Source organism: Loxodonta africana, chromosome 16 (genome assembly GCF_030014295.1).
Source record: "Loxodonta africana isolate mLoxAfr1 chromosome 16, mLoxAfr1.hap2, whole genome shotgun sequence".
Taxonomy (NCBI): domain Eukaryota; kingdom Metazoa; phylum Chordata; class Mammalia; order Proboscidea; family Elephantidae; genus Loxodonta; species Loxodonta africana.
The window spans coordinates 37,740,236-37,766,266 of record NC_087357.1 but is presented as its reverse complement, the minus strand read 5'-3'; the positions used below and the strand labels follow the sequence as shown (position 1 = coordinate 37,766,266).

The following is a 26,031-nucleotide window of genomic DNA, read 5'->3' as shown; positions in this document are numbered from 1 at the left end:
CTGACCCCATTAAGTAGCTGAATGAAAGGGACCAGCATGTAACTTTGACATCACGCCACTCTTTCCCTGTTTTGGTTCTCCCATAGGATAAATTACTTGAACACAGTATTACCTGTTGTTCTCTATTTATGAGATATATGGAAGCTTAGGACCAAGTACTCTTGTATCCTTTCTTCTTATCCCTAGCACTTAATACAGTATGATGCTATTGTGCTCAATACATATTTACAGAGTTTAGCTAAAAGAGAAATTACTGACCTCTTCGCCAGTTTTCTTTCTTCCCAAAGCATACTGTTTTGTTGCTTCAATAAATCGCACAGGAACATTATATACTCGCTTATTAAAGAATACAACTAATGTATATGGTTGTTTGGAATCTTGTCCAGAGCTTTTCCGTATAAGAAATGATCCATCCTGTTGAAAAAAGAAAAGCATAATTTTGGTTAGTTTCATTCATATTTCCATAGGTTACAAATTATTTTATAAAGAATACTTATATTACATTCAAAAGATAATTATCTAGCTACATAATTTTTATTATTGATTACAGCTTATTATTTTCCAAGAAAAAGACATCAGCAAAATATATGACATAAGAAAATATATGTAGAAAATCCTCAGTGAGTTCAATGCTAGCTTTATGATGTGATAAGTAAGATAATATGCTTTAGGATTTAGATATGTGTGAAGAGACACATTAGGATCAAGCCTAGAGGGTACTCTTGACCCAGGAGCCATGCCTACCAGTTGCCTATGAATAGAAAAAGCAAACAGATTCCACTCAAAAGTTCTGCAAAATGAAAACAGAAATTGGGAATCAAAATGCTTCAGTTGATAAAAACTCACCAAAAAAACTTACACTGAAGCAGGAAAAAAAAAAAAAACAACTCTGTAACACAACACTCCAAATTTAATTAAATATTTTATAAAACTAATCCAGAAACAAATTAAAAAATTATGGACAAAAAGAAGGAAGAAGAAATGCAACAGGAGTTGATTAAACTCAGGAAAGAAATTGAAGAAAAGCACAAATCTATTTCAGAAATGAAGAAGAAATTACAAGATGCCCATGGGACAATACCTTCAAATGAAAATTTTATAAACAACATTGAAGGAAGGTATGAACACAACCAAGAGAGAAGAAAAATGATTAAAAAAAAAATGATAAAAGTACAATAGGGTCAGAGAGACAGTGATGGGAATAAAGAAAAAGTCCAAAACATATATCGCTTGAGTTCTTGAAAAAGGAAACCAAAACAAAGGAATGGAACTACTCTTTGAAACTATTACTTAAGAAAGCTTACTGGAAATAGGAGAAAACTTAAATCTACATATTGAAAAGGCTTACATCTACCTGACCTCAGCATGATCAACTCAGAGATGTATTCTGATAAAACTATTAGACTTTTAAAACAAAGAAACGTCTGCAGGGCCTTTAAGAAAAAAAAATATCAAATTATATATAAGGGCAAGACAATCAGCCCTGGATGGCACCAGACTTCTCAAGAGCATCATACAACAGAGCAATACAGCAATACAACAGAGCAATGCTTCTAAAAACTCAATCCAAGATTTCCTCCAAGTATAAGGCTGTGACAAAGCAGCCTTAAATGTACAAGAACTCATGAAATACTGTAAACACAAGTCCTTCCTGACAATCTACTGCAGTGAGCTTTGTCAAACAGAAATAACGGGAGAAATCAGTGAAAGGACTATTGTAGTGCATCTAATATATTTAATTGTACAGCTAGGACTTCAAGGGTGGAGAAGAACAGCATGAAAATGCTGTATGTTCTGACAAAGTAGCAAGGGTGCAAGTAAAAAAAAAATGAGAGGAGAAGGAAGAAAAGTAGAATAAGATCACTGACTGTTTTATAGATAGTATCTGAAAGGACACCACTTAAAACTGACAGACCAGACAGTAAACATTAAACGAGCAAAGTGTTTAAGTGCACTGTAAAAGATGTAAATATCAAGATAACTACTAGAAGAAAAAATACAAATCTGTCTAAATACCAGAAGAAAAATTAAAAAATAACAATTAAGACACTTCATAAAGCAAAGAGAAACTCTCTCCAAACAGAGAAAGAAACCCAATAAAAATCACATAACAGTAATAATAACATAAAATAATATGACAAGGTTAAGACTAAACTTATCAGTCATATCAATAATGTGAATGAGCTTAACTTGCTTATTAACAAATATTTTTGAACTGTCTCATAAAGCAAAACCCAACTCTATGCTATATACAAGAGACACAAAAACAGTAAAAAAAAAAGGCTAAAAATAAAAGAATTGGCAAAGATATACCAGGAAAATAAAAACAATTAAAAAAAAAAAAGGGTATGTGATCCAGATATAAAACATTAAATGAGCCAAAGAAAGCTACTTTATATAATGCTGAAAGTCATAATTCACAATGAGAATATGGCATAGTAACTACCAAATAAAGCAGGAGGTAACAAGGAGAAACAGCTGGAAATACATGAATAATAGACTTTATACACCATTCTTGGTACAAAACAGGTTAAGCTGACCTCCCTGTCCCCCAGGAAAAAGGTAAGGATATAGGAGATTTAAGCAACATAATCAGTAAAGCAGATATTACGGATATATATTGAACACCACCTTGATAATGGAGAAAATATCTTTTTCTCAGCACTTGTGAAACACTCACAAAAAAATTGATCATATATTGGGTCACCCAAAATATCTAGGTTCCATGGAATGGAAATATCACAAGCAATATTCTCGGATCACAAGGACTAAAACTAGAAATAAAAAAATGAAATTAAAACAAACAAAAAAGCCCTTCCAAGTGGATATTAAAAAAAAAAAAAATTCTATGACACAACGGTTGGGTTAAAGGGAAAGCAGAAACAGAAATTACAGGTTTTCTCAAAAATAATGTTAAAGAAACCATTACATATCAGAACCTATAGGATACTCCTAAAGTGGTGATTGAGGGGAACTTATTGCCTATATCAATAAAAAAGAAAGAATTAAAATAAATGAATTAAATTTTCATTTCATAAAGCTATAAAAAGAACAAAGCAACCCCCCCAAAAAAAGCAAAGAAGAAAATAATAAAAACAAAAGTAGAAATTAATGAAGGAGAAAAGAAACAAAAACAGATCAATTTAATAAATAAAAATTCTGGTTCTTTGAAAAAATCAAAATAGACAGCTAATTTAATCATGAAGAAGGTGTAAGTACAAATACATAAAATAAGAAATGACAAGGAAGAAATAATTATTGATAGTAAGTTTTAAAACACCAGAAGAGACTATTCTTTGCACCTCTATACTCACCTCTGTGGAAACCTACATGAAATGGGTAAGTTCTTAGAAAAAAATAGTTTACCAAAATCAACGTCAATGGAGATATAAAGCTTAAGCAGACCAATTTACACAGAAGAAAGTTATCAAGGAACTACTCCACAAAACAGCACCAGATCCAGATGGTTTACAGAGAAATTCTGCCAGCTTTAGAAACCAGATAGTCTCAATGCTATATAAATTATCTTGGAGCATAGAAAATGAAGGAAGATTTCCAAATTGTTTTTATGAGGCAAGTATAGTATCGATATCTAAACATCATAGAGCAATAAAATAAAATTATAAACGAATATTACGTATGACTCTGGATACAAAAATCTTAATAAAATATTACTGAACAGACTTCAACACCACATTAAGAGAATAATATATCATGTCCAAGTAGGAAAGTTCAATAATATGGAATTTATTAACATAATTTATGACATTAATCTAAGGAGAAAAGTAATTTTTTATTATCTCTGTAAAAAGGTGGAAAAATCCTTTGACAAAATTCTACATTCACTCCTAATTTTAAAAAAATTCTTTCATTTCAGTGCTTTGCATGCTTATTTTTCCGTATGAATTTTAGTATCAATTTGTCTAGCTTCAGAAAGAGCCACAAGAGGGGACAAGCCCTACCAGATATTAAAATATACTACAGAACACCTAAATTAAAACAGTGGTTTGAGATACTACCCTTGGATATATTAGATTTCCATATGAAGTCGGGTCCATTTCTGGCCTTTCTGTCCAATTCCATTGGCCCAGCTATTCATGCACCAGTACCAGCAGCTGGCAAATTTGGTTAAGAGATAAAACAGGAATTCTCTGTACCATTCTTCTCTTTACTTGTCTGTAAGTACTTTCAGAGGAAAGAATGTCTCATTACTTGTGAATCTTCTGTGCCAAGTACAGCACCTGACACAGTAGTTGTTCAGTAAATGTTTGTTGAATGAATTGGATGAACCACCACTAATTTCCAGTAGCACTAAAGACACATGGTAGAGGTAATATATAACCCTGGACAAAGAAGTATTACCTATTATTGCCAGGAATGTGAGAGAAAATTTATAAACCAGTGGCACTTGGCAAAGAAAAGAGGAAAAAAACATTTAAAGGAGCGTGGGTGCCAAAACAAACAAACAAACAAAAAACTGAGAGCCATGTGTATAGTAAGAAAATTCTCTGGTGTAGAGGGATCATTTGGGTCTACCCCAGACTAGAGTGAGATTGTCCAAACTGTCCCCAGTGTTCCTATGTGGTTGCTTTGGACTCTCCAAAAGTTTGCTTCCAGGTCTTTTTTTGCCATCTTGACCCAAATCTTTTATCCCATGCAATGATCCAAAATAGCCTGTCACTTCTCACTCCTGCATGGGTCTCATGTAGCACCAAGCCTTACAAAGAGCCTACCCCTGAAGCCTACTTCTCTTGCACTGTTTGGGGAGCAGCGGAGCCTGTGGATCCTTGGAGAGATGAAAGGACAAGTAGAAATGAGAAGGAGGAACAAAGATGGAGAGGATGGTGGTCCCTCTTGAGTAAGGGAAAAAGATCCCTGCATTCATAACTGTTGCAATTATTTTAATTAGCATACTATAAGGACAACAACTGGGCCTATTATAGACTGAGGGCACTATATGGGGTTGAAAAATGGTCAAACCTTATTTGACTTGTATAATGCCTCTTCTGCAGATTTTCGATCACAGGCACCAGCATACCATGGCTTACAGTAAACTTCAGCTTCCTGTGAAATAGAGGGTGTTGTTAGGCATGAGATGGGCCATAAAAACTCAGTAACTTCTGTGTATGAGAAACGGACTCACTTTGCATTACTAAGACAGGCCTAACTACATTTGGGATCAGTAACTGGAAAATGAGTTTTGTGCTTCCTTTGATTGACCGTAAAAATTATATAATTGACTTTTTTTCCCATTTGGCCTTGGCTGTCTTATTTGGACATAACAAATAAATTCCGCTAGGTTCCTGAGCCATTTATTCTTTTCTTCTGAATAAGTTATGAACTGTCTTTCCATTGTTCTCTCGTTGTTGCTTTGTGGAGTGCTTTTTAGTTTGCAAAGTGTTTTCACAGACGTTATCTTATTTGATTCAACTACTTTGAAGGCAAGGACAGATGATGTCATCCCTCTTTTACAGTTCAGAAAGCTGCAGCTTAGATTTTCTCTTTTTAAACTGTAAAGTAATATACGTTTTAGTATCATAAGCCTCCACAGATCTATCCTGAGGAAATTACAGTTTAAATAAAATCTATGTGAGAAGAAGAATAATGAAGACAACACACTTTGCTAGTTTTGAAGAAACTCGAATTGTTACTCAAGGCACCTGGAATGCAAGTAGAAATAAATGGAGCAAAGTCTTAGTCACTGGAAAAAAAAAAAAAAAAAAAGGATTCTATACTCACCAGCAAATGGTAACTCACAAACTGACTTAAAATACAGACTCTATTCTCAAGCTTTACCCAATGCTCTCTTTTATCAGAGGGCATGCCCTTACCTGTAGTTCATTCATACCTGTTCTGACAAATTGCAATTAGATGAAAAGCTGGGTAATGGTCCATCCACAGTTGGGCTTCCCATTTCTGGAAATCCTGAAAGGGATTTGAAATATCAATTAATTTTCACAATTTCTTGAATAATGTTTGTAATACTGTAGCAGGTGCTGCAGGGGACACAGTCACACACAATCCTAAGGCAGTGGTTCTCAAAGTGTGCTCTGAATGTCCCCAAGATCCTTTCAGGGGGTTCACAAGGTCTTTTCTTTTCCAGTTACAAATCTGTGCAAAGCCCGATTTTCTTCATATACTTTGACCAAAATAACATATCACAACAGATTGAATGTAAAAGCAGATATGAGAGTCCAGCTGTCTCTGATACTTCAGACATTAAAGAGATTTCCAAAAATGTAAAATAAAGCCATTCTCCTCACTAAAATTTTTTGTTCGGGAAATATAGTTGTTTTTCATAATATATTATTTATGTTAATGTGTAATAAGTTTACGATTATTTTAAATGAATAAACATTTTTAAATGTCTCAGTTTTAGTTTCTAGTACATTAAATATCAGTAGAAAGAAACACATCAACCAAAGCCCTTTGAGTCTGCAATCACTTTAAGAGTGTTAAAGGGGTCCTGAGAACAAAATGTTTGAGAATTGCTGCCTTAAGGCATAAACTCCCTCCAGGAGCTTATAGTGTAGATATGGAGACACATGCAATAGAAAAAATACTTAGTTGTATTTATCCATTCATTATTTTGTGCCTGGCATTGATCAAGGCATTGGGGGAAATACAGCAGTCAACATCACAGGCAAAATGTCCTGTCCCTCTGGAGCTTAAATGGGGTGAGATAGACAATAAAACACAAATAATTATATACACACTATCAGTCATAAGTGCTATGGGGAAAATAAAACAAAGAAGGAGGTTGGGAATAGCCTTGGGCAGGCAGCAAGTTTAAATAGGCTGGTTAGGGAAGGCTTTGAGGTAATGTTTGGGTAAGATGCGTCAGCAGAGGGGGAGGAGGCGTATGGCTATCTGAGGAAAGAATGTTCTAGGTAGAGGCAATGGTGAGTGCAAGGGCTCTGAGGCAAAAGCGTGCCTGGCATGTATGAGGAATAGCAAGGGGGCCACTATGCCTAGAGTGCAGTGAGAAAGGGGAAGAAAAAGGAGATGAGGTCATACAGGAGGCAAGGAGGGGACCATGTTTATAGGACCTGGGGGACCCTTATCATGACTTGAGCTTTAATGAGGCATGATATGGGGAGCCTTCGGAGGGTTTTGAACAGAAGGCTAATATGATCTACCTGTCTCTTAACAGGATCACTCTGGCTACTGTGCTGGAAATAGATAGAAGGGGCAACAACAGAGAGGGGAGGCTAGTTCGGTGTTCTCGCAAACCCAGGCAGGAGTTGATGGTGGCTTGGAAGAGCTGGCATCAATGGAGGTAGTGAGAATGACTGGATTCCTGATAGATTTTGAAGGAGTAACTGGAGGTGTGTGAAAGAACGGAGTCAAGGGTCACTCTAAGGTTTTTGGCCAGAGTGACCAGAGTTATCATTTATTAATATGGGAAAGTCTGCAGGAAGAACCTGTTCCCCGTTGCTGTCGAGTCGATTCCGACTCATAGCGACCCTATGACAGATAGGAACAGGTGCATGATAATCAGGTAGTTCAGATGAGAGTGCCCTGCACATTCAAAGGAGGAAGGCACCATTGTAACAGCAGTGGGCTGTGTAGGCTTGGTAGGCCCGGCAAGACTGGACCTGAAGGGAGGGCCTATCCTAAGTGGGGATGGTGTTCTCAGATGGGAGCGGCAAAGGTGAGTAGGTGTTCAGGCTTTCCCAAGACACACAGCATACAGCAGCTGGTGGTTTCTGAGTTTTGGTGGTTGGTATAGCACACATGGCTTACATTTTCGGAGCCCCAAATATGTGCCAGGCTTGTTCTGTTTTCCATATATTAGCTCATTTCATCCTTACAATAGCCTTTTACAGATTAGGCCTTTCCTAACGGCCCTATCTAAAATAGCAGCTCTCACTGCCTCTGTTACTTTCTACACCCCACACTCTGCCCCCTTGCTTTAGTTTTCTTCACAGCTCTTTAGCATTTACCTGATGTTATGTTATTTACCTATGTGTTCTTTTTTTACTGATGGTCTCCTTTAGTAGACACTAAGCTCCACGAGAGCAGGGACTTTATTTTATTCATTGCTGTATTCCCTCTGCCTAGACCAGTGCCTGGCACATGGCAGATGGCTAATAAATATTTATCAACTGAAAGAGTGGCTTGGATTGATAAACAAAAAAATGTATAATGAAGCTTTTAAATACTGACAAATTTCTATAGGAAAATCATCTTGATTTTGTATTGTCAGAATAAAAAACTAGTAAAAGTTTCATTTATTTAAGATGAATCAAAAATCTAATTAAAACCTTAAAGATTGATTTGTGTTTAGTATACATGCACATAAATATTTTTTTATGTGATGATTATTCTGTTTATTGAAACTAATTTAATCTTGATTATTTTGGGATATTTCCTAAATTACCCATGTAAGGTAGATTTTTTTGTTTGTTTTCCTACCTTGAGTAGAAAGCAAACCTGGGTTTAGACAGTTACGTTCTGTGAACCTGACTAATCTGCTTCACATACTTTTAGAGCAATGGTCGCTTTGTCTCGGGAAAATTATACAGATATTTGCCAAATTCTCTTCTCAGGTGCCTTTTGTAGAGATATTGTATGACAATTAAAATGTATTTTAGCTTTAATTTAAATAGCTATCATTTATTGAGGAACTTATATGTTCCAACCACTATACCAGGAACTTCCCATATGTTGTTTTAGTTAATCTTTTAACTTCAAAAATAGTTTTTTTGTTTGTTTTTGTGGGGGGGAAAAAAGATATATAACCAGTAGAGATATTAAATCAGTACTAAAAAAGAAAGTAAAAATTATCTAAAAAATATTTACTTTTCCAAACAACTTTGTGAGATAAATATTCTTGATTCTTCACCCCATTTTACAAATGAGGAAATAGGCTAGGAAGTGACAGTGTTGGTGTTAGAACCCAGATAGGTCAGATGCCAAGACCCAGTCTTAACCACTACCTGGTATCGCTGTTCATGACTTCGTTGCACTTACTTGGCAGAGGGATGGGTTTTTGATGAATTTGTCTGAAAGAAATGATTTCGTATTAACTAAAGGGTAAAGCACCATTTTTTAAAGCACCATGTGAATAAATATGACTTGTTTACACTGAAGATGCTCTGAACAGGCATGTCACAAAGAAGTCAAGACAAATGGCCAATGAAACATATCCAAAGATAGGAGAGGAACCAAAACCTTAAATATAAGCAAAATTTTTCTCCTTAATTTTAAAAAAGGAGGAGCCTTGACTGAGATACTAGATTTTAGTTAAGCCCAATAATTAGGGGGAGTCTGAATATTAGACCCCTGCCACTCTAGTAAAATTGTTACTAATTTAGCACCTTTTAAAATTTAATTACAAAGCAGTTAGCAGATCTTTACAGGATTTATAAACCAGCTCACTATGTGGGAGAACAAAAAAGGAGAACAAGGCGAGTGTTAATTCCTGCAGCAACTTAGTATTTTGAAAAGAAAAGGTTCTTACTTCTGGGCAGGAGGCAATGCTGGTGACTGCACAGCTTCTTGTCTGTGACTAGACCCTCGGTGACGTTCAGCAGGGATAGGTTTTTCTGGATTAGGAAAATTCTCATATTAGGATTAGAGTGAAATATCTGTCTCTGCCCCCCACACCCAGCACTATCATCCGAGAAGGACCAAATTTCGTCCGATGTCTTCCTGGAAACTTGCCTTTTACCAGATGTCATTGGCTTGTTCACCTGTCAGTCTAGTGATGTTTGTGCTATTAGGGACTGAGCTTGTAGGGACTGGACTTTTAAGTGTGTGAGTACTAGTGGGAGCAGAAGATGAGCAAGTTTTAGCTACCCTCTGAATACCTCACCCTCAACTTTGTATGTCTCCACGCACACACACACACACACACACTACACACATACACAAGTGTTAGAACACCCTGGTGTGCCTTGATGAGTTGTGAGATGTAGTATGAGTAATTTGTTACTAATAAGAAATAAAGTAATAGTTTGTGAATGATCCAATTTTTGAAAAATTAATTGGAGCAAATTCAACATTATCCCTATAGTGGTGTTGATCTCACTTGCATTTCACTGTGTTTTCCTGGATGGGAGGGGAAGAGATAGAGTTATAACCAGTACATATGGAAACGCACATAACCTAAATGTACGAAATTTATGTTGAAGCCCATAGTGGATTGTTACTACTGAACCATTAACACTCTCTGGGGGTATGTTAAAATCTGGGTATGCCCATGGCTGTGTCTCCTGCAATGAAGAACGTCTGAGACCTATTGATCTCCCACTATAAACCTCTTGCTGTAGAGTTGATTCCGACTCCTAGCAACCCTTTTGGACAGAGTAGAACCGCCCTATAGGGTTTCCAAGGCTGTAATCTTATGGAAGTAGACTGCCACATCTTTCTCCCGTGGAGCGACTGGTGGGTTCGAACCACCAAACTTTTGGTTAGCAGCTGAGAAGCGCTTAACCACAGCATCACCAGGGCTCCTTATCTCCTACTATAGGAACCTAAAAGGAATAAAAGTAGTAAGAACTCAAAGATTTAAATAAACAGTAAGATACACGTCAGAGTTTGTTGTGGTGCCCAGAAGTTAGGAAGATCATATTTCGAATACGTGATAAGCTACCCTGAGTAGCCTTGTTAGAGGTTTTGCTCATGACTCTACAATTTAGTAATTTCAGAAGGAGGGACAATAAACACATTAGTCCCAACAGCCTAATGAGCTTTGACTAAACCTGCTTGGCCTCTGCTGCCTGAAGGCTTCCTTCCCAGGGAAGGAAGAGACTCCTCCCCCTCTTGGGGTCTGGAAGGCCATTGCTTCTGTTCTTGGAATAAGGAACAAAAGAGAAAGCATGCCAAGGCCCTGTACTGGGAGCCCTTTGGGAGGGGGGCACCATGTACCTAAACAGCCTGGGGTATGCCATGAATTCTTTTTCTCCTGGTTTTTGGGGCTCTCAAAGCCTTGAAGTTTGCACAGGGTTATACTTACTTCTTTTAGTAGCTCAGAGGCCCTGAGTCTCCACTATAACTTCATCCCTGATCAGCAGGCATGGAAGAGCACAAGAAATGGAAGAGCAAGAAGACAAAAGCATCAAAGGAAAGGCTGAAGAAAGCAAATCAGCAGAAAAGGAATGAAATAGTATGGCGAAAAAAGATGTGGGAAACAACGTGGAAAAACCTCATAAGAGCAATGAAAGCAGAAAGAGTGAGTTGCAGTGCACATTCAGAAATCATCCATTGTTCAGAGTCAGAGAAATCAGGACACTGTTGTAGAGATGCCCGTACCAATCAGGAGATGGTGAGAGGAACACTCACTATAAGATCTGAAGATTGGGTGCCTTCAAGTGTGGGGTTAGATGAGTAAAGGAGTGTAATTGCTAGATAATGTCTTAAATGTTGAGATTTGTGGGGTTTTCCCCAGTATTTCTCAAATACAATTTAAAGTGGGAAAGCTCTAATGGAAAATGTGTGTGAGGCTTTTGACTGGTGATAAAACAAAGGAAGGAAAGCATTTAAAAATGCACTAAGAGGATAGACATTTGAACTTTGAAAACTTAGCAAAATAATGTGTTCTCATTTGAGCAGAGTAAAAAAAAAATTCATAACCTTAACTGAAGAATTAGTTCTCAGATATGGGAATGGCTCTAAATTTGTGTTTGTTCACATCTGTGTAGGGCCACTTATACTGTTTCTTGGCATGTAGGTTGTAGGCTATCCCAAAGACCCTACCCCGTAAGCTCAGGTTCTGGTCTGCTTTGCTCCCCACTATTCATTGCAGAGTCAAGGCCATTTTGTTTAGAAAGTTGAGTTTCATATCTACAATAGCTTATAATGAAAGAAATTTAGAAATACATTTATATATAAATCCTTAATGAAACCAACTTTAAGAGACATGCTTGTCTTTCAAAATAACATATAGATTTACCTTCACAAACACTTGATGCATTCTGTTGCGAGGCAATCGGAGTCTATATATATACAGGAAAAAAAAAAAAAGGCAATGATATTCAGTACAGCTGAATGTGGAAATACAAGTCAAAGCAATATTATTAAGATAAGTATTTTGGGAGAACTTTTATATGATGCGTAGCTGTTCTTTCAATCCCAACAACAGTTAAATTAAAAGCACATAACCCCCAGCTCAACTGGTTTAGTGACAACTGGCTGGAAGTGTCTCATGGCAGGGGCAGTGTTGTCTTGGTTTAGGGACCTCTGTGCTCTGTCAATGGGGTTGATGGATACCATGACGACTGGGCTCTGCCCAGGCAATAGTGCCTATGTAGTAAGATTCTAGCATCTGGTCTTGCTAAGTGAGTATAAATCTTAAGCTGCATGGCAGGTACCAGGTCAAGGTGGGCTTCCTTTCATAATGAGGGAGCCCCAGTACACTGTTCTCTGACTATAGTTGGGCCTATGTGTGCCTGGGAGCCCTGGTGATGCAGTGGTTAAGAGCTTAGTTGCCAACCAAAAGGTCAGCAATCGAATTCCACTAACCGCTCCTTGGAAACCCTGTAGGGCAGTTCCTCTCTCCTATAGGGTCGCTATGAGTTGGAATTGACTCAGTGGCAATGGGCTTGTTTTTCTTTTTTTTTGTTTTACGTGGGCCTGATACGTAGCTGCCAGCCACTACCTCCCAGGTCAGTGGATGGGGTCTGGATACATGGGCTTAGGTGCAGGTTCCCATGGGGAAGGCAGATGTGGTAGGAGGCAGGGACCCTGGCCTCAGTCTCTGATTTGCTGCACACACTCAGCAACGCTGCTGGGACCAAGCGAGGATACGCTCCTAAGCAGCATCTTCCCTGGCTAACTGAGTATTTTAAGTTTCTCTTGGACCATCTGGCCAGCAACTTTAGTTGTTAAGATTGCTGTGTTCATCTTAGATGAAAGCATTTTCAACTTGAAACAAGTGGATGAGAATAAACATTGTAGGAAATATGAAACACTTTTAAATGAAAAATTAACTTACTATCTTCAGTGGTGTAGCTGGCTTCTTCCTGTGGAATAAAGAGATTATCTTTCTTAAACCACAATGAAAACAAGTGGAGCTGACCACTTATCATTTCACTCTCAAATTTAAACAAGAATTATGAAAGTGGTGTAAATGTCTAGGAAGCCTATCCTTGAACAGTGGAGAGGGATGGGAGCAGGATTTAGTTATGATCCTCCTAACCTCAGATGGAGCCCTCTGGCAGAAAGGGAAAGGGGTTAGTTGGGATAAATGGGGACACCCATTACCAGGGAGTCTGCAGAGCGAAGCCGTTGTTCTAGTTCTGCTACTAAGTACTTGGTGACCTCGGGCCTCTTTCTTTCGGCTTCTTCTCTGCAACAGGTACTTACCCAGCCCTTGGCAGTGGGCATGGCGCTGCAGGTGAAGAAGGTAACTTGGATTCCCAGGGCCTGCTGTTTCGACCTGCACAAACATATATACAGGTCAGGCTCCAAGTCTTGAATCTGAGGTTGATGGTCACAGTGACACTGGCCTTTCTGGCAGGCATGGAAATACATGCACATTTTTTTGTAGCTTTCAGTTAAATATATATGGGCAGTTGCATTGAAGCTATTGGAAAAAACAAATGTGATGAAACATTTTTAAGATATCAATTCATAAGCTCAAAACCAGGATGTGGATTAGGGACTCCATTTTAAAATTTCTAGTTAACTTTCTCCTTACCCCACGGGGCAAGTCCAGAGCCCCTAATTCTGAGGGCTCAGTGAGAGGGGATGGAGCCCTGGTGGAGCAACAGTTAAGTGTTCAGCTGCTAATAGAAAGGTTTGTGGTTTGAACCCACCCAGTGATTTAGTGGAGAAAGACCTGGTGATCTGCTCCCATAAAGATCACAGTCTACAAAACCCCATGGGGCAGTTCTACTCTGTCACATGGGGTCACCATAAGTCAAAATTGACTTGACAGTACCTAACAACAGTAACAAGTGAGAGGAAACCAAGGGCTCACAATTGCATCTATACATACTGCACAGATGCCTAGAGACAGAGGCACAAATCCACCACCCATGATACATACACATACAGGCACTGCTCATTCATAACCGTACTTAAATACATACACTTAATTTCACATTTGGAAGATATTCATTCATTCATCTCTGCGTTCTTGGGGCCTTTGCTCATTGCACAAATGGACAAAGTGAACCAATCATCCAAATCTTATCTTCTGAAGTCACAGAAGGGACTAAGAGAGCCTTGTCCGTGGGCCCAACGTTTCCTACCTCTACCCGAAGACAGAAGCCAGGTGATCATTATGAGAGAGGAGAGTGGGAGAGAACAGGGTAGATCTTCACCATGGGGATAAAGAGTAGGCTTGGAGAGGGAGAGGCCAGAAGCTAAGCCAGCCCCCCTCAGCATCTCCTGGCTGCCTCCTCCAGGCAGGTGCCCCCTGACCCAGGCCATGCTAGTTTCAATAATCTCATATGCATGCAAAAGCCGGACAGTAAATAAGCAAGACTGAAGAAGAATTGACACCTTTGAATTACGGTGTTGGCGAAGAATATTGAATATACGGTGGACTGCCAGAAGAACAAACACATCTATCTTGGAAGAAGTTCAGCCAGAATGCTCCTTAGAAGCAAGGATGGCAAGACTTTGATGTACTTTTGTTATGTTATCAGGAGGAGCCAGTCCTGGAGAAGGGCTTCATGCTTGGTAAGGTAGAGCGTCAGCAAAAAAGAAGAAGACCCTCAATGAGATGGATTGACGCAGTGGCTGCAAGAACGGGCTCAAGCATAGCAATGATTGTGAGGATTGCACACGGCCAGGCAGTATTTTGTTCTGTTGCACTGAGTCAACTATGAGTGGGAACCAACTTGATGGCACCTAACAACAACAACAAGCTGAAATATTATCTGAATACGCAGTATAAGTCCAACTGTGATTAATCAGCTAGTCAATGGCATTACTAGAAGGGTTTGGGGGGGTGCAGTCAGAGGGGGTGACACCAAAATAACTGTCTATAAAGCTTTTGTGCAATGTTTCAGGAGGAAGTTTTTTTTTTTTTTTTTTTTTTAATAAATATCTCTGTAGTTAGTTAATACAATGAAATTTTTTTGTAAGCCCAGCTTACGTGTATCAATATACTTATCAGGCTAAAACTGTATGCTACTTTACTTTTTGAATCTTTTAATGTGCTCCAACATCACTCGTCTGTCAATTTGTTGTACTCTGGTGGCTCGCATGTTGCTGTGATGCTGGAAGCTAGGCCACCGGTATTTCAAATATCAGCAGGGTCACCATGGTGGACAGTGTCAGGGGCTTCCAGACTAAGACAGACCAGGATGAAGGAACTGGCCGTCTACTTTTGAAAAAATTGGCCAGTGAAAACCTTATGAATAGCAGTGAAACATTGTCTGGTATAGGTTGGAAAGCACTCAAAATATGACTGGGGAAGAGCTGCCTCCTCAAATAGTTGTTGTTAGGTGCCATTGAGTCGGTTCTGACTCATAGTGACCTTATGTACAGCAGAACGAAACATTGCTGGGCTCTGCGCCATCCTCACAATCATTGACAAATTTGAGCCCATTGTCGCAGACACTGTGTTAATCCATCTAGTCAAGGGTCTTCCTCTTTTTTGCTGACCCTCTACATTACCAAGGATGATGTCCAGAACCAGGGGCTGGTCCCTCCTGATAACATGTCCAAAGTATGTGAGACAAAGTCTCACCATCCTCACTTCCAAGGAGCACTCTGGCTGTACTTCTTCCAAGACAGATTTGTTTATTCTTCTGGCAGTGCATGGTATATTCAATATTCTTCAACAACACCATAATTCAAAGGAATCAATTCTTCTTCGGTCTTCCTTATTCATTGTCCAGCTTTTGTATGCAGATGAGGCTACTGAAAATATCGTGGCTCGAATCATGTGGCCCTTGGTCCTCAAAGAGATGTCTTTGCTTTTTCACACTTTAAGGAGGTCTTTTGCAGCAAATTTGCCAAATGCAATACGTTGTTTGATTTCCTGACTGCTTCCGTGGGCGTTGTTTGTGACTCCAAGTAAGATGAAATCCTTGACGACTTCAATCTTTTCCTCCATTTGTCATGATGTTGCTTAATGGTCCAGTTGTGAGGATTTTTGTTTTTTTTATGTTGAGGTGTAATCCATGCTGAATGCTGTAATCTTTGATCTTCATCAGCAAGTGCTTCAAGTTGTCTTCACTTTCAGCAAGCAAGGTTTTGTCATCTGCATATTGCAGGTTGTTAGAGCCTTCCACCAATCCTGATGCCACTTTCTTTTTCATATAGTCCAGCTTCTCAGATTATTTACCCAGCATACAGATTGAATAAGTATGATGAAAGGATACAACCCTAATGCATACCTTTCTTGATTTTAAACCATGCAGTATCCCCCCGTGCTCTGTTCAAACGACTCCTTCTTGGTCTTTGTACAGATTCCTCATGAGCACAATTATGTGTTCTGGAATTCCTGTTCTTCACAATATTATCCGTAATTGGTTATGATCCACACAGTTCAATGCCTTTGCATAGTCAGTAAAACACAGGTAAACATCTTTCTGGTATTCTCTGCTTTCAGCCAGGATCCATCTGGCATCAGCAATGATATCCTTCATTCTGCATCCTCTTTGAATCTGGCTTGAATTTCTGGCAGCTGCCTGTGGATATACTTCTTCAACACTTTTGAATGATTTTCAGCAAAATTTTACTTGCGTTTGATACTAATGATATTGTTCAATAATTTCCACTTTCTGTTGAATCACCTGTTTTTGGAATGGCCTCAAATATGGATCTCTTCCAGTCAGTTGTCTTCCAAATTTCTTGGCACAGGCAAGGGAGCACCTCCAGCACTGCATCCATTTGTTGAAACAGCTTGGTTGGTATTCCATCAATTCCTGGAGCCTTGTTTTTCGCTAGTACTTTCAGTTCAGCTTGGACTTCTTCCTTCAATAACATCAGTTCTTGATTATATGCTACCTCCTGAAATTGTTGAATGTCAACCAATTCTTTTTGGTACAGTGACTGTGTATTTCTTTCATTTGCTTTTGATGCTTCCTGTGTCATTCAATATTTTGCCCATAGAATCCTTCAATATTGCACCTCGAGGCTTGAATTCTTTCTTCAGTACTTTCACCTTGAGAAACTCACTCAGCATAATTCCCTCTAGAGCATTCTTCCCTTTTGATTTTCCAACTCTGGGTATTTGCACATTTTATTATAATATTTTACTTTGTCTTCTCAAACTGCCCTTTGAAATATTTTTTTTTTTTAGGTTTAAGGTAAGTTTTATTTGGTTTTCTTTGTATTTAACAGTTACAAAAAACTGAAATCCTATTGATGTCTTCCTCATAACCCCAAACTGCTACCAGAGAAATCCTATGTATGAAATATCTTTTTTTGTGTGTGTGCTTTAGGTGAAATTTTACAGCCTAACTTAATTTCCCATTCAAAAATTTAAACACATATTGTTTTGTCATGTTGGTTGCAATCCTACAATGTGACAGCACATTCCCCTTTTCCACCCCAGGTTCCCTGTGTCCATTCAACCAATTCCTGTCCCTTTCTGCCTTCTCATCCTGGTTTTGGACAGGATCTCATATATCTGGTTGAACTAAAAAGCACATTCCTTATGTGTATTTTTTGTTTTATAGTCCGGTCTAATCTTTGTCTGAAGAGTGGGCTTCGGGAATGATTTCAGTTCTGGGTTAACAGAACATCTGGGGACTATAGTTTTGGAGGTTCTTCCAGTCTCTGTCAGATCATTAAGTCTGGTCTTTTTACATGAATTTGAATTCTGTTCCCACGTTTTTCTCCTGCTGTCTCCTGGACTCTCTGTTGTGTTCCCTGTCAGGGCAATCATTGGTGATAGCCAGGCACCAACTAATTCTTCTGGTCTCAGGCTGGTGGAGTCTCTGGTTCCCTTGGTCCTTTAGTCCTATGGGCTATATTTTCCTTGTGTCTTTAGTTTTCTTCATTCTCTTTTTATCTGAATGGGACAGGGCCAATAGATGTAACTTACATGGCCACTCACAAGCTTTTAAGACCCCAGACGCTACTCAGCAAAGTGGGATGCAGAACATTATCTCTATGAAATACGTTATGCCAATTGACCTACATGTCTCCTGAGACTATAGTCCCCAGCCCTTAGCCCCAGTAACTTGGTCCCTCAAGGTGATTGGATGTTTCTAGGAAGTGTCTAAGACTTTGTTTGGTTAAGCTGTTCTGACTTCCCCTGTATTGTGTGTTGTCTTTCCCTTTACCAATGTTAAAACTTGTCTACTATCTACTTAGAGATTTCTCCTCCCCGCTCCTCCCCTCGCTCATAACCATCAAAGATTGTTTTTTTTCTGTGTGTAGATCTTTTCTTGAGTTTTAATAAAGTGGTTTTATATAATATTTATCCTTTTGTGATTGATTTATTTCACTTAGCATAAAGCCTTCTAGACTCATGCATGGTGTGAGATGTTTCACAGATTCATCTTTGTTCTTTGTTGTTGTGTGTATTGCGCGTATGTACCATAATTTGTTTATCCATTCATCTGCTGACAAGCACTTATGTTGTTTCTATCTTTTTGCTATTGAGAATAATGCAAGGCCATAAGACAGATACCAATCCAGATAAAGAATTCTCAAAAGTAAAATAAAGTTAAAACCTACTACCTATAGCCATCTTGATTCCAACCCATAGAAACCCGAAAGACAGACTAGAACTCCCCCATAGGGTTTCTAAGGCTGTAAAACTTAACAGAAGCAGATTGCCACATTTTTCTCCCATGGAAGAGACTGCCACATTTTCTGCTGGTGGTTTTGAACCACCAGCCTTTTGGTTAGCAGCTGAGCAATTTAACCACTGCTCCACCAAGGCTCCAAAATAAAGCTACAAAACTGAAATCAGAGAATCAGAGATGCCAATTTGTAAATGAGGACAACTTCAAAACAAAAAAGGGGAAAAGAGTGTGGTTTCAGAACTTCCATACTGAGAGAAAAGTCAAGGTGCTATCAAGAAATAAAAGACAGTTTTAAACTTAGGAAGACAAAGTTCAGGGTAACCACAAAGAAAATTAACAAATCTACCCATTAAAAATAAAAGAGAAGAAAATAATAAAGACTCAGTAAACACAGAAACAACAATGAAAAAAAGGAAAGAAAACCCATGAACAAACAAAAAACTCAGTACACAAAATTCAGTGGAACAAAGAAACTGTTAACATCAAACACACACCAAAAAAGCATAACAATTACATGACAACAGTAAATCCATACCTATTGATAATTACAATAATTGTAAATGGTTTCAATGTACCAGTCAAGACACAGAGAGTGACAAAGTGGATGAAAAAAACATGACCCAGCAATATGTTACCTACAAAAGACACACATTAGACACAAATATAAAAATAAGCTAAAAATTAAAGAAAGGAAAAAAATTATTAAGGAAACAATAACCAAAAAAAGAGCAGGAGTGGCAATACTAATCTTTAATAAGTAGACTTTAAGGCAAAATCCAGCATAAGAGAAAAGGAAGGATTATATAATGACTAAAAAAAAATTTTTTAAAGGGTCAATTCACCAAGAGAACATAATTATAATAAATATTTACACACCCAATGACAGAGCTCCAGAATACATAAAACAAACTAACTATTTTGAAAACAGAAATAGACAATTCCACAATAACGGTAGGAATCTTTAACACACCACTTTCAATGAAGGACAGAACAACTAGAAAGAAACTCAACAAAGATTCAGGAGATCTAAATAACATAATCAAACAATTTGACCTCATACACATACACTGAACACCCCACCCAACAGAAGCACAGTATACATTCTTTTCCAATGCACATGGATCATTCTCCAGAATAGACCATATTTTACTCCAGAAAGCAACCCTCAATAAATTAAAAAACATCAGAATAATACCAAGTATCTTCTCTGATCACAACACTATTAGATTAGAAATCGATAAGAACAAGGGAAAAAAATCAAACACATGAAAACTGAATAAACACCTTGCTTAAAAAAATTTTTTTTTTTTTAAAAACCATTAGGTATAGAACAAATTAAAAATGAAATAAATTCCTAGGATCAAACTAGAATGAAAACACAACATACCAAAACCTTTAGGACACAGCAAAAGCAGCCCTCAGAGGTCGATTTAAAGCAATGAATGCACAAATCAAAAAAGAAGAAAGGGCCAAAATCAATACCTTAACCCAACATCTTGAGCAAATAGAAAAAGAGCAGCAAAAGAAGCCCATAGCCACCAGAAGAAAGGAAATAATAAAGATTAGAGCATAAATAAATGAAACATAAAACAGAAAAACAATGAAAAGAATCAACAAAACCAGAAATTGGTTCTTTGAAAGACTCAATAAAAGCGACGAACTCTCGCCAAACTGACAAAGGAAAAGAAGGAGAAAAAGCAAATAACCCAAATAAAAAATGAGATGGATGACATTTCAACAGAACCATCTGAGGTAAAAAAGAATCTTAACAGAAATGAAGTTGTGATCCATGCTAAAGCATGGATTGCTGAATGAAAGAAGTCAATCACGAAAGGACAAATATTGTATGACCTCACTTATATAAACAGATAAGAACAGACAAATGTATAGAGATCAAAGTTTATTAGTGGTTACCAGGGGTGGGAGGGGGGAGGAAAGGGGGAGTTATTGCTTATGGAGCACTGAATTTCTGTTTATGTAATGGAAAATTCACAGCGATTAAGGGTAGTGGTAGCACAACTGATTAATGTAATTGATGTCAGTAAGTTATTGTTGTTGTAGTTAGGTGCCATTGAGTCAGTTCTGACTCATACCACCTCTATGTACAACAGAATGAAATGCTGCCCGGTCCTGTGCCACCTTCACAATCGTTGTTATGCTCGAGCCCATTGTTGCAGCCGCAGTCCAATCCATCCATCTCATTGAGGTTCTTTTTTTTTTTTTTTTTAATGCTGACCTACCAAGCATCAGCTAGTAACCAAAAACCAAACCTGTTGCCGTCAAGTCGGTGTTGACTCATAGCAACCCTAAGGATAGAGTAGAACTGCCCCATAGTGTTTCCAAGGAGCACCTTGTAGATTCAGACAGCTGACCTTTTTGTTAGCAGCAGTAGCTCTTAACCACTATGCCACCAGGGTCATGCAAAATAAAAAGTATAATGAGATACCATCTCACCCCGTCAAGAATGGCACTGTTCAAAACAACAGAAAACAAAAAATGCTGGCACTGATGTGGGGAAATTGGAACTCTTATACACTGCTTGTGGGGCTGTAAATTGGTCCAACCACTATGGAAAATAGTATGGTGCGTCCTTAAAAAGCTGGAAATAGAAATACCATACGATCCAGCAATCCCACTCCTGTATATACCCTAGAGAGATAACAGCTGTGATACAGATATACATATGCACACCCATGTTCATTGCAGCTTTATTCACAATAGCAAATAGAGGGAAACCACCTAAGTATCCATTAATGGATGAATGGATAAACAAACTGTGGTACATTCATACAATGAAATACTATGTAATGGACAGAGTAAAACTGCCCCATAGGGTTTTGAAGAAGCAGCTGGTGGATTTGAACTGCTGACCTTTTGGTTAGCAGCCAAGCTCTTAACTGCTGTGCCACCAGCACATAGGGGACATAATCAAGGAAACTTCTTAGACATAACCAAACACCTTGTGGGAGTGAGCTACTGGGCTTAAAGGCTAAGGACCATAATCTTGGGGGACAACTAGGACAATTGGCATAACAAAGTTCATAAAGGTAATATTCTACATCCTAGTTTGGTGAGTAGTGTCTGGGGTCTTAACAGCTTGTGAGCCACCATCTAAGATATTGCTGTCTTCCCATCTGGAGCAAGGGAGAATGAAGAAAACTGAAGACTCAAGGAAGCAATTAGTCCAAAGTGTTAATGGCCCACATGAACCACAGCCTCCTCTAACCTGAGATCAAAACAACTAGATGGTGTCCAGCTACCACTACCGACCACTCTGGCCAGGATCACAATAGAGGGTTCTGGTTAGAATGGGTAAAAAATGTAGAACAAAATTCAAATTCATAAAAAAAGACCAGGCTTACTGGTCTGATAGAGAATGGAGGAACCCTGAGACTATTACCCTAAGACAACCCACTAGCATGGAAGTGAAGCCACTTCTGGAGGCCACCTTTCAGCCAAATAACAAAATAACGTATAAAATAAGCAATAACACCTGTGAAGACTGTGCTTCTTACAACAAAAGCAAAGATGAGAAGGCAAGGAGGGGAAAGGAAACTGGATGAATGGAAATGGGGAACCCAGGATGGAAATGGGGAGAATGCTGATACTTTGAGGGGATTGCAACCAATGTCGCAGGGCAATTTGTGTATGAATTATTGAATGGAAAATTAATTTGATGTGTAAACATTCACCTAAAGCACAATAAATTTTTTTTTTTTTTAAATCCAACCCAAATCACGTGTATATTTTACCTGAAACTGTTTCTGGAGGAGAGGCTGGCTTTGAAGAGTTACTTGGCTTGGTTGATCTGTTCACCATGGGAGCTTAAAAACACAAATATACATATATAATGATTACAGATGTATCCCACTGAAGGAAATTTACACTTGTGGAAAAAATGCATTATGAAAATGATGGGTCAGACCAAAGAATTGGACACAAATTTATTCTCCATTAAAAGCAGACATCACCTAAGGAACATCTTTAGAATGAATGTATTTAGGATTAAAAGGAATAATCAAATTGTTTTTATACAGAGATTTTGTTAAAGTGAATCCAACTGGCTAGAAATTTCATTTGCCTAACCAGAGGGCTGGGAGATGTAAGAGTTTTGTTTTTTATCAGGAGAAATGTACTGAAACAAAAGTGGTGGTGGGGAGGCAAAGTAACAGCCCCCCTCCCCTGCCACATACAGCATACACACTTCTCTTGAATTTCATGTTGTGTGTTTTTTTGTTTTTGTGGGGTGGGGGAAGGAATGGGTAATGTGTATTCGGAAGAAAAGTCTGGAGATCTGCTTCCAAATACCAGCCAATGAAAACCCTGTGGATCACAGCAGTCCAATCCACAGCTGATCACGGGGATGGTACAGGCCCAACCAAGCAGCGTTTCTTTCTCCACTCAGTGGCAGCTAACAACAATGTGTGTTTGTTGTTTCTTCATGCTGGGTGGCTCAGGAATTCAGGTGGGTCTTGAAACGGTTGATAATAGTTAGGGAGTGCAGGACAGTGTCACTACATGACAGCAGAGTAAAAGCTGAACACTGCTACCTCCAAGTTGTTACCTGAAGAGGCTAGAGGCACGGGATTATAGTCTTCATAGCGATTATGTCTATCCAGAGTAAATGTGTAGCTTTTCAAGATGATTTATTTGCAACAGAATTTGTTGTCATATAAAACAATATGGACCTGAGGCAGACCTACGTTTTCAAGGTAAGCTCCAGAGCATGTTTCACTCCTTCATTTTTTTCAGTCCTAGCAGAAATTATATAGCAGAAATTGCTCCTGGAGCAACATTTGTAATGTCAGTATAGTGGCTTGTGACTTTCTGAGGCACTAGGCTCTTTGAGAAATTCGCTGGAAGCAAGGACAGCTGAAGACAAGAACCCAGGTGCTTTCACAATTAGAGATGGGAGTATTAAATCATGAACGCAGAAGGACGACGGAGGGGAAAGACCATGAAAGGCAGAGATGGGTCACTCCCTGATGCTCTCTGCTCGACAAACCAAGCAGAGAGAGGCCAGACACAGACCTTTCTGAGCCCATTAGTGTTTACTACGAAATAGTCTTGGGTGACCCGATCAACTGCTAGAAGTTTTCAGGTGCTTAAAGCTATAAATGCTTGCCTTTTTCAGATGGAAGCGAACTGCTTTCTGTGGGATGAATATAGTTTTCATCTTCATCTTCGACAGGAACCACATAATCAGCCTAAAAGAAATGTAGAAATGAATGAGGGGAATGCTGTACATTCATATTTTTCTGTATGGGAGAGTTTGATTAAAAAAAAAAATCTTTATCGAGATATAATTCACGTACTATGAAATTCCTCTACTTAAAGTATACAATTAATTAGTTTTAAGTGTATTCACAGAGTTGTGGAACCATCACCACAACCTAAGTTTAGAAGATTTTCATTACTCCCTAAAGAAACCTATACCCATTAGTCACTTCTCTTCCCAACACCACCCCTTCTTCCAATAACTAATCTATTTTCCATTTTCTAGATTTGCCTATTCTGGACATTACATATAAATGGAATCATACGCTACGTAGTCTTTTGTGACTTCTTTCATTTAGCATAATGTTTTCAAGAGTTATAAATGTTGTAGCATGGATCAGAAGTTCATTCCTTTTTATGGCCATATAATATGCCACTGTATGGATATACCACATTTTGTTTATCCATTAACCGGTTCATGCACATTTGGGTTGTTCCCACCTTTTGGCTATTGTGAATAATTCTGCTGTGAGCATCCAGGTACAGGTCTTTGTGTGAACATAAACTTTAATTTCTCTTGGTATTTACCTAGGAGGAGAATTGCTGGATCATACTGATTTTTTGGGGTTATGGTAACTCTATGTTTAACATTTTTAGGAATTAACAAACTGTTTTCAAAATGGCTGCACCAATTTACACTTCCACTAGCAATGTGCAAGGGTTTCAATTTCTCTATATCCTCAACAACGCGTGTTATATTGTTTTTCTTTTTTTTTTTTTTGTAGCCATCCTTGTGGGTGTGAAGTGTATCTCACTGTGGTTTCGATTGGCATTTCTCTGATAGTTAATGATGTCGAGCATCTTTTTGTGTGTGTATTGGCCATTTGTAAATCTTCGTTAGAGAAATGTCTATTCAAATCCTTTGCCCATTTTTAAATTGGTTTATCTTTTTTGGCTGGAGTCCCTGGGTGGTGAAAGTGGTTAAGCCCTTGACTACTAGCCAAAAGGTTGGCGGTTCTAATCCACCTAGAGGTTCCTGAGAAGACAGGCCTGACAATCCCAAAAGGTCAGCCTTGAAAACTCTATGGAGCAGTTCTGAGTCAGAATCAACTTGATGACGACGACGACCACCACCTCCACCACCATCTTTTTATTATTGTTATAAGAATTCTTTAAATATTTCTAATAAAAAACCAAAAACCAAACCCAGTGCCATCGAGTTGATTCCGACTCATATATACAAGTGCTTTATCAGATATACGATTTGCAAATGTTTTCTTCCATACTGTGGATCGTTTTTTTCGTTTTCATGATGGTATCATTTGCAGCACAGAAGCTTTAAATTTTGATGAAGTATTTTATCTTTTTTGTTTTACTTTTGTTGCTTGTGCTTTTGATGTTGTGTCTGAGAAACCATTGCCTGACCCAAGTGTCACTAAGATTTATTCCTGTTTTCTTCTAAGAGTTTTGTAGTTTTAGCTCTTACATTTAGGTCTATGACCCATTTTTTAAAATTAATATCTTTTGAGTTTTTGGTGAAAGTTCACACAGCGAGTTCGGTTCCCATTTGACAGTTTCTGCACAAATTGTTTAGTTACATTTATCACAATGTGCCAACATTCTCTTTCATTATGTTCTGTTTGTTCCCTTTCCAGTACTCTAGTTTCCCTGCCCTCTTATCTTCTCATCTTTGCTTTTGGGTAACTAATGACCTTTTTGATCTCATACAGATGGCTTTTAAGTAGTGCACAGATCTTATGGGTAATATCCTTTATTTTGTGTGCCCCTCTGCTGTTTTGTTAAAAGGTGATCTCAGGCGATAGGCTCGGTTCTAGGTTAGAGTGTCTGAAGGTGAGTCTCAGGGAGTCCTCTGTTCTCTACTGTTCCAGTTTGTCTGGTTAAAAAAATTTTTTTTTTTAAGAATTTGAGTTCTGCTCCACATTTTTCTCCCATTCTATCTGGAATCATATTTGGTGACCCTGGTCAGAATGGTCAGTGGTAGCCGGACACCGTCTAGTTCTTCTGGTCTCAGGGTAGATGAGGTCATGGCTCTTGTAGACTTATTTCTCCTCTGAGCTTTTGGTTACCTTCTTAGTGTTTTGCTCCTGGTGAATAGTTGTATCTTAGATGGCTGCTCGCAAGCTTTTAA

At 38.4% G+C, this 26,031-nt stretch overlaps 1 protein-coding gene across 4 annotated transcripts in view; it reads right to left on the bottom strand.

Moving 5' to 3' along the window:
• Window positions 1–26,031, bottom strand: part of BLNK (B cell linker) — a 95,937-nt gene that overhangs the window by 7,584 nt on the left and 62,322 nt on the right. For all 4 annotated transcript variants that reach the window (XM_064269539.1, XM_064269540.1, XM_064269538.1 and 1 more), the window contains 10 exons: window positions 23,791–23,872; window positions 22,418–22,489; window positions 13,312–13,384; window positions 12,941–12,968; window positions 11,900–11,942; window positions 9,467–9,551; window positions 8,977–9,008; window positions 5,849–5,925; window positions 4,981–5,064; window positions 259–414 (listed from right to left, as the gene is read on the bottom strand). In XM_064269539.1, the coding sequence (XP_064125609.1) occupies window positions 259–414; window positions 4,981–5,064; window positions 5,849–5,925; window positions 8,977–9,008; window positions 9,467–9,551; window positions 11,900–11,942; window positions 12,941–12,968; window positions 13,312–13,384; window positions 22,418–22,489; window positions 23,791–23,872 (732 nt within the window). The remainder of the gene's footprint in view (window positions 1–258; window positions 415–4,980; window positions 5,065–5,848; window positions 5,926–8,976; window positions 9,009–9,466; window positions 9,552–11,899; window positions 11,943–12,940; window positions 12,969–13,311; window positions 13,385–22,417; window positions 22,490–23,790; window positions 23,873–26,031) is intronic.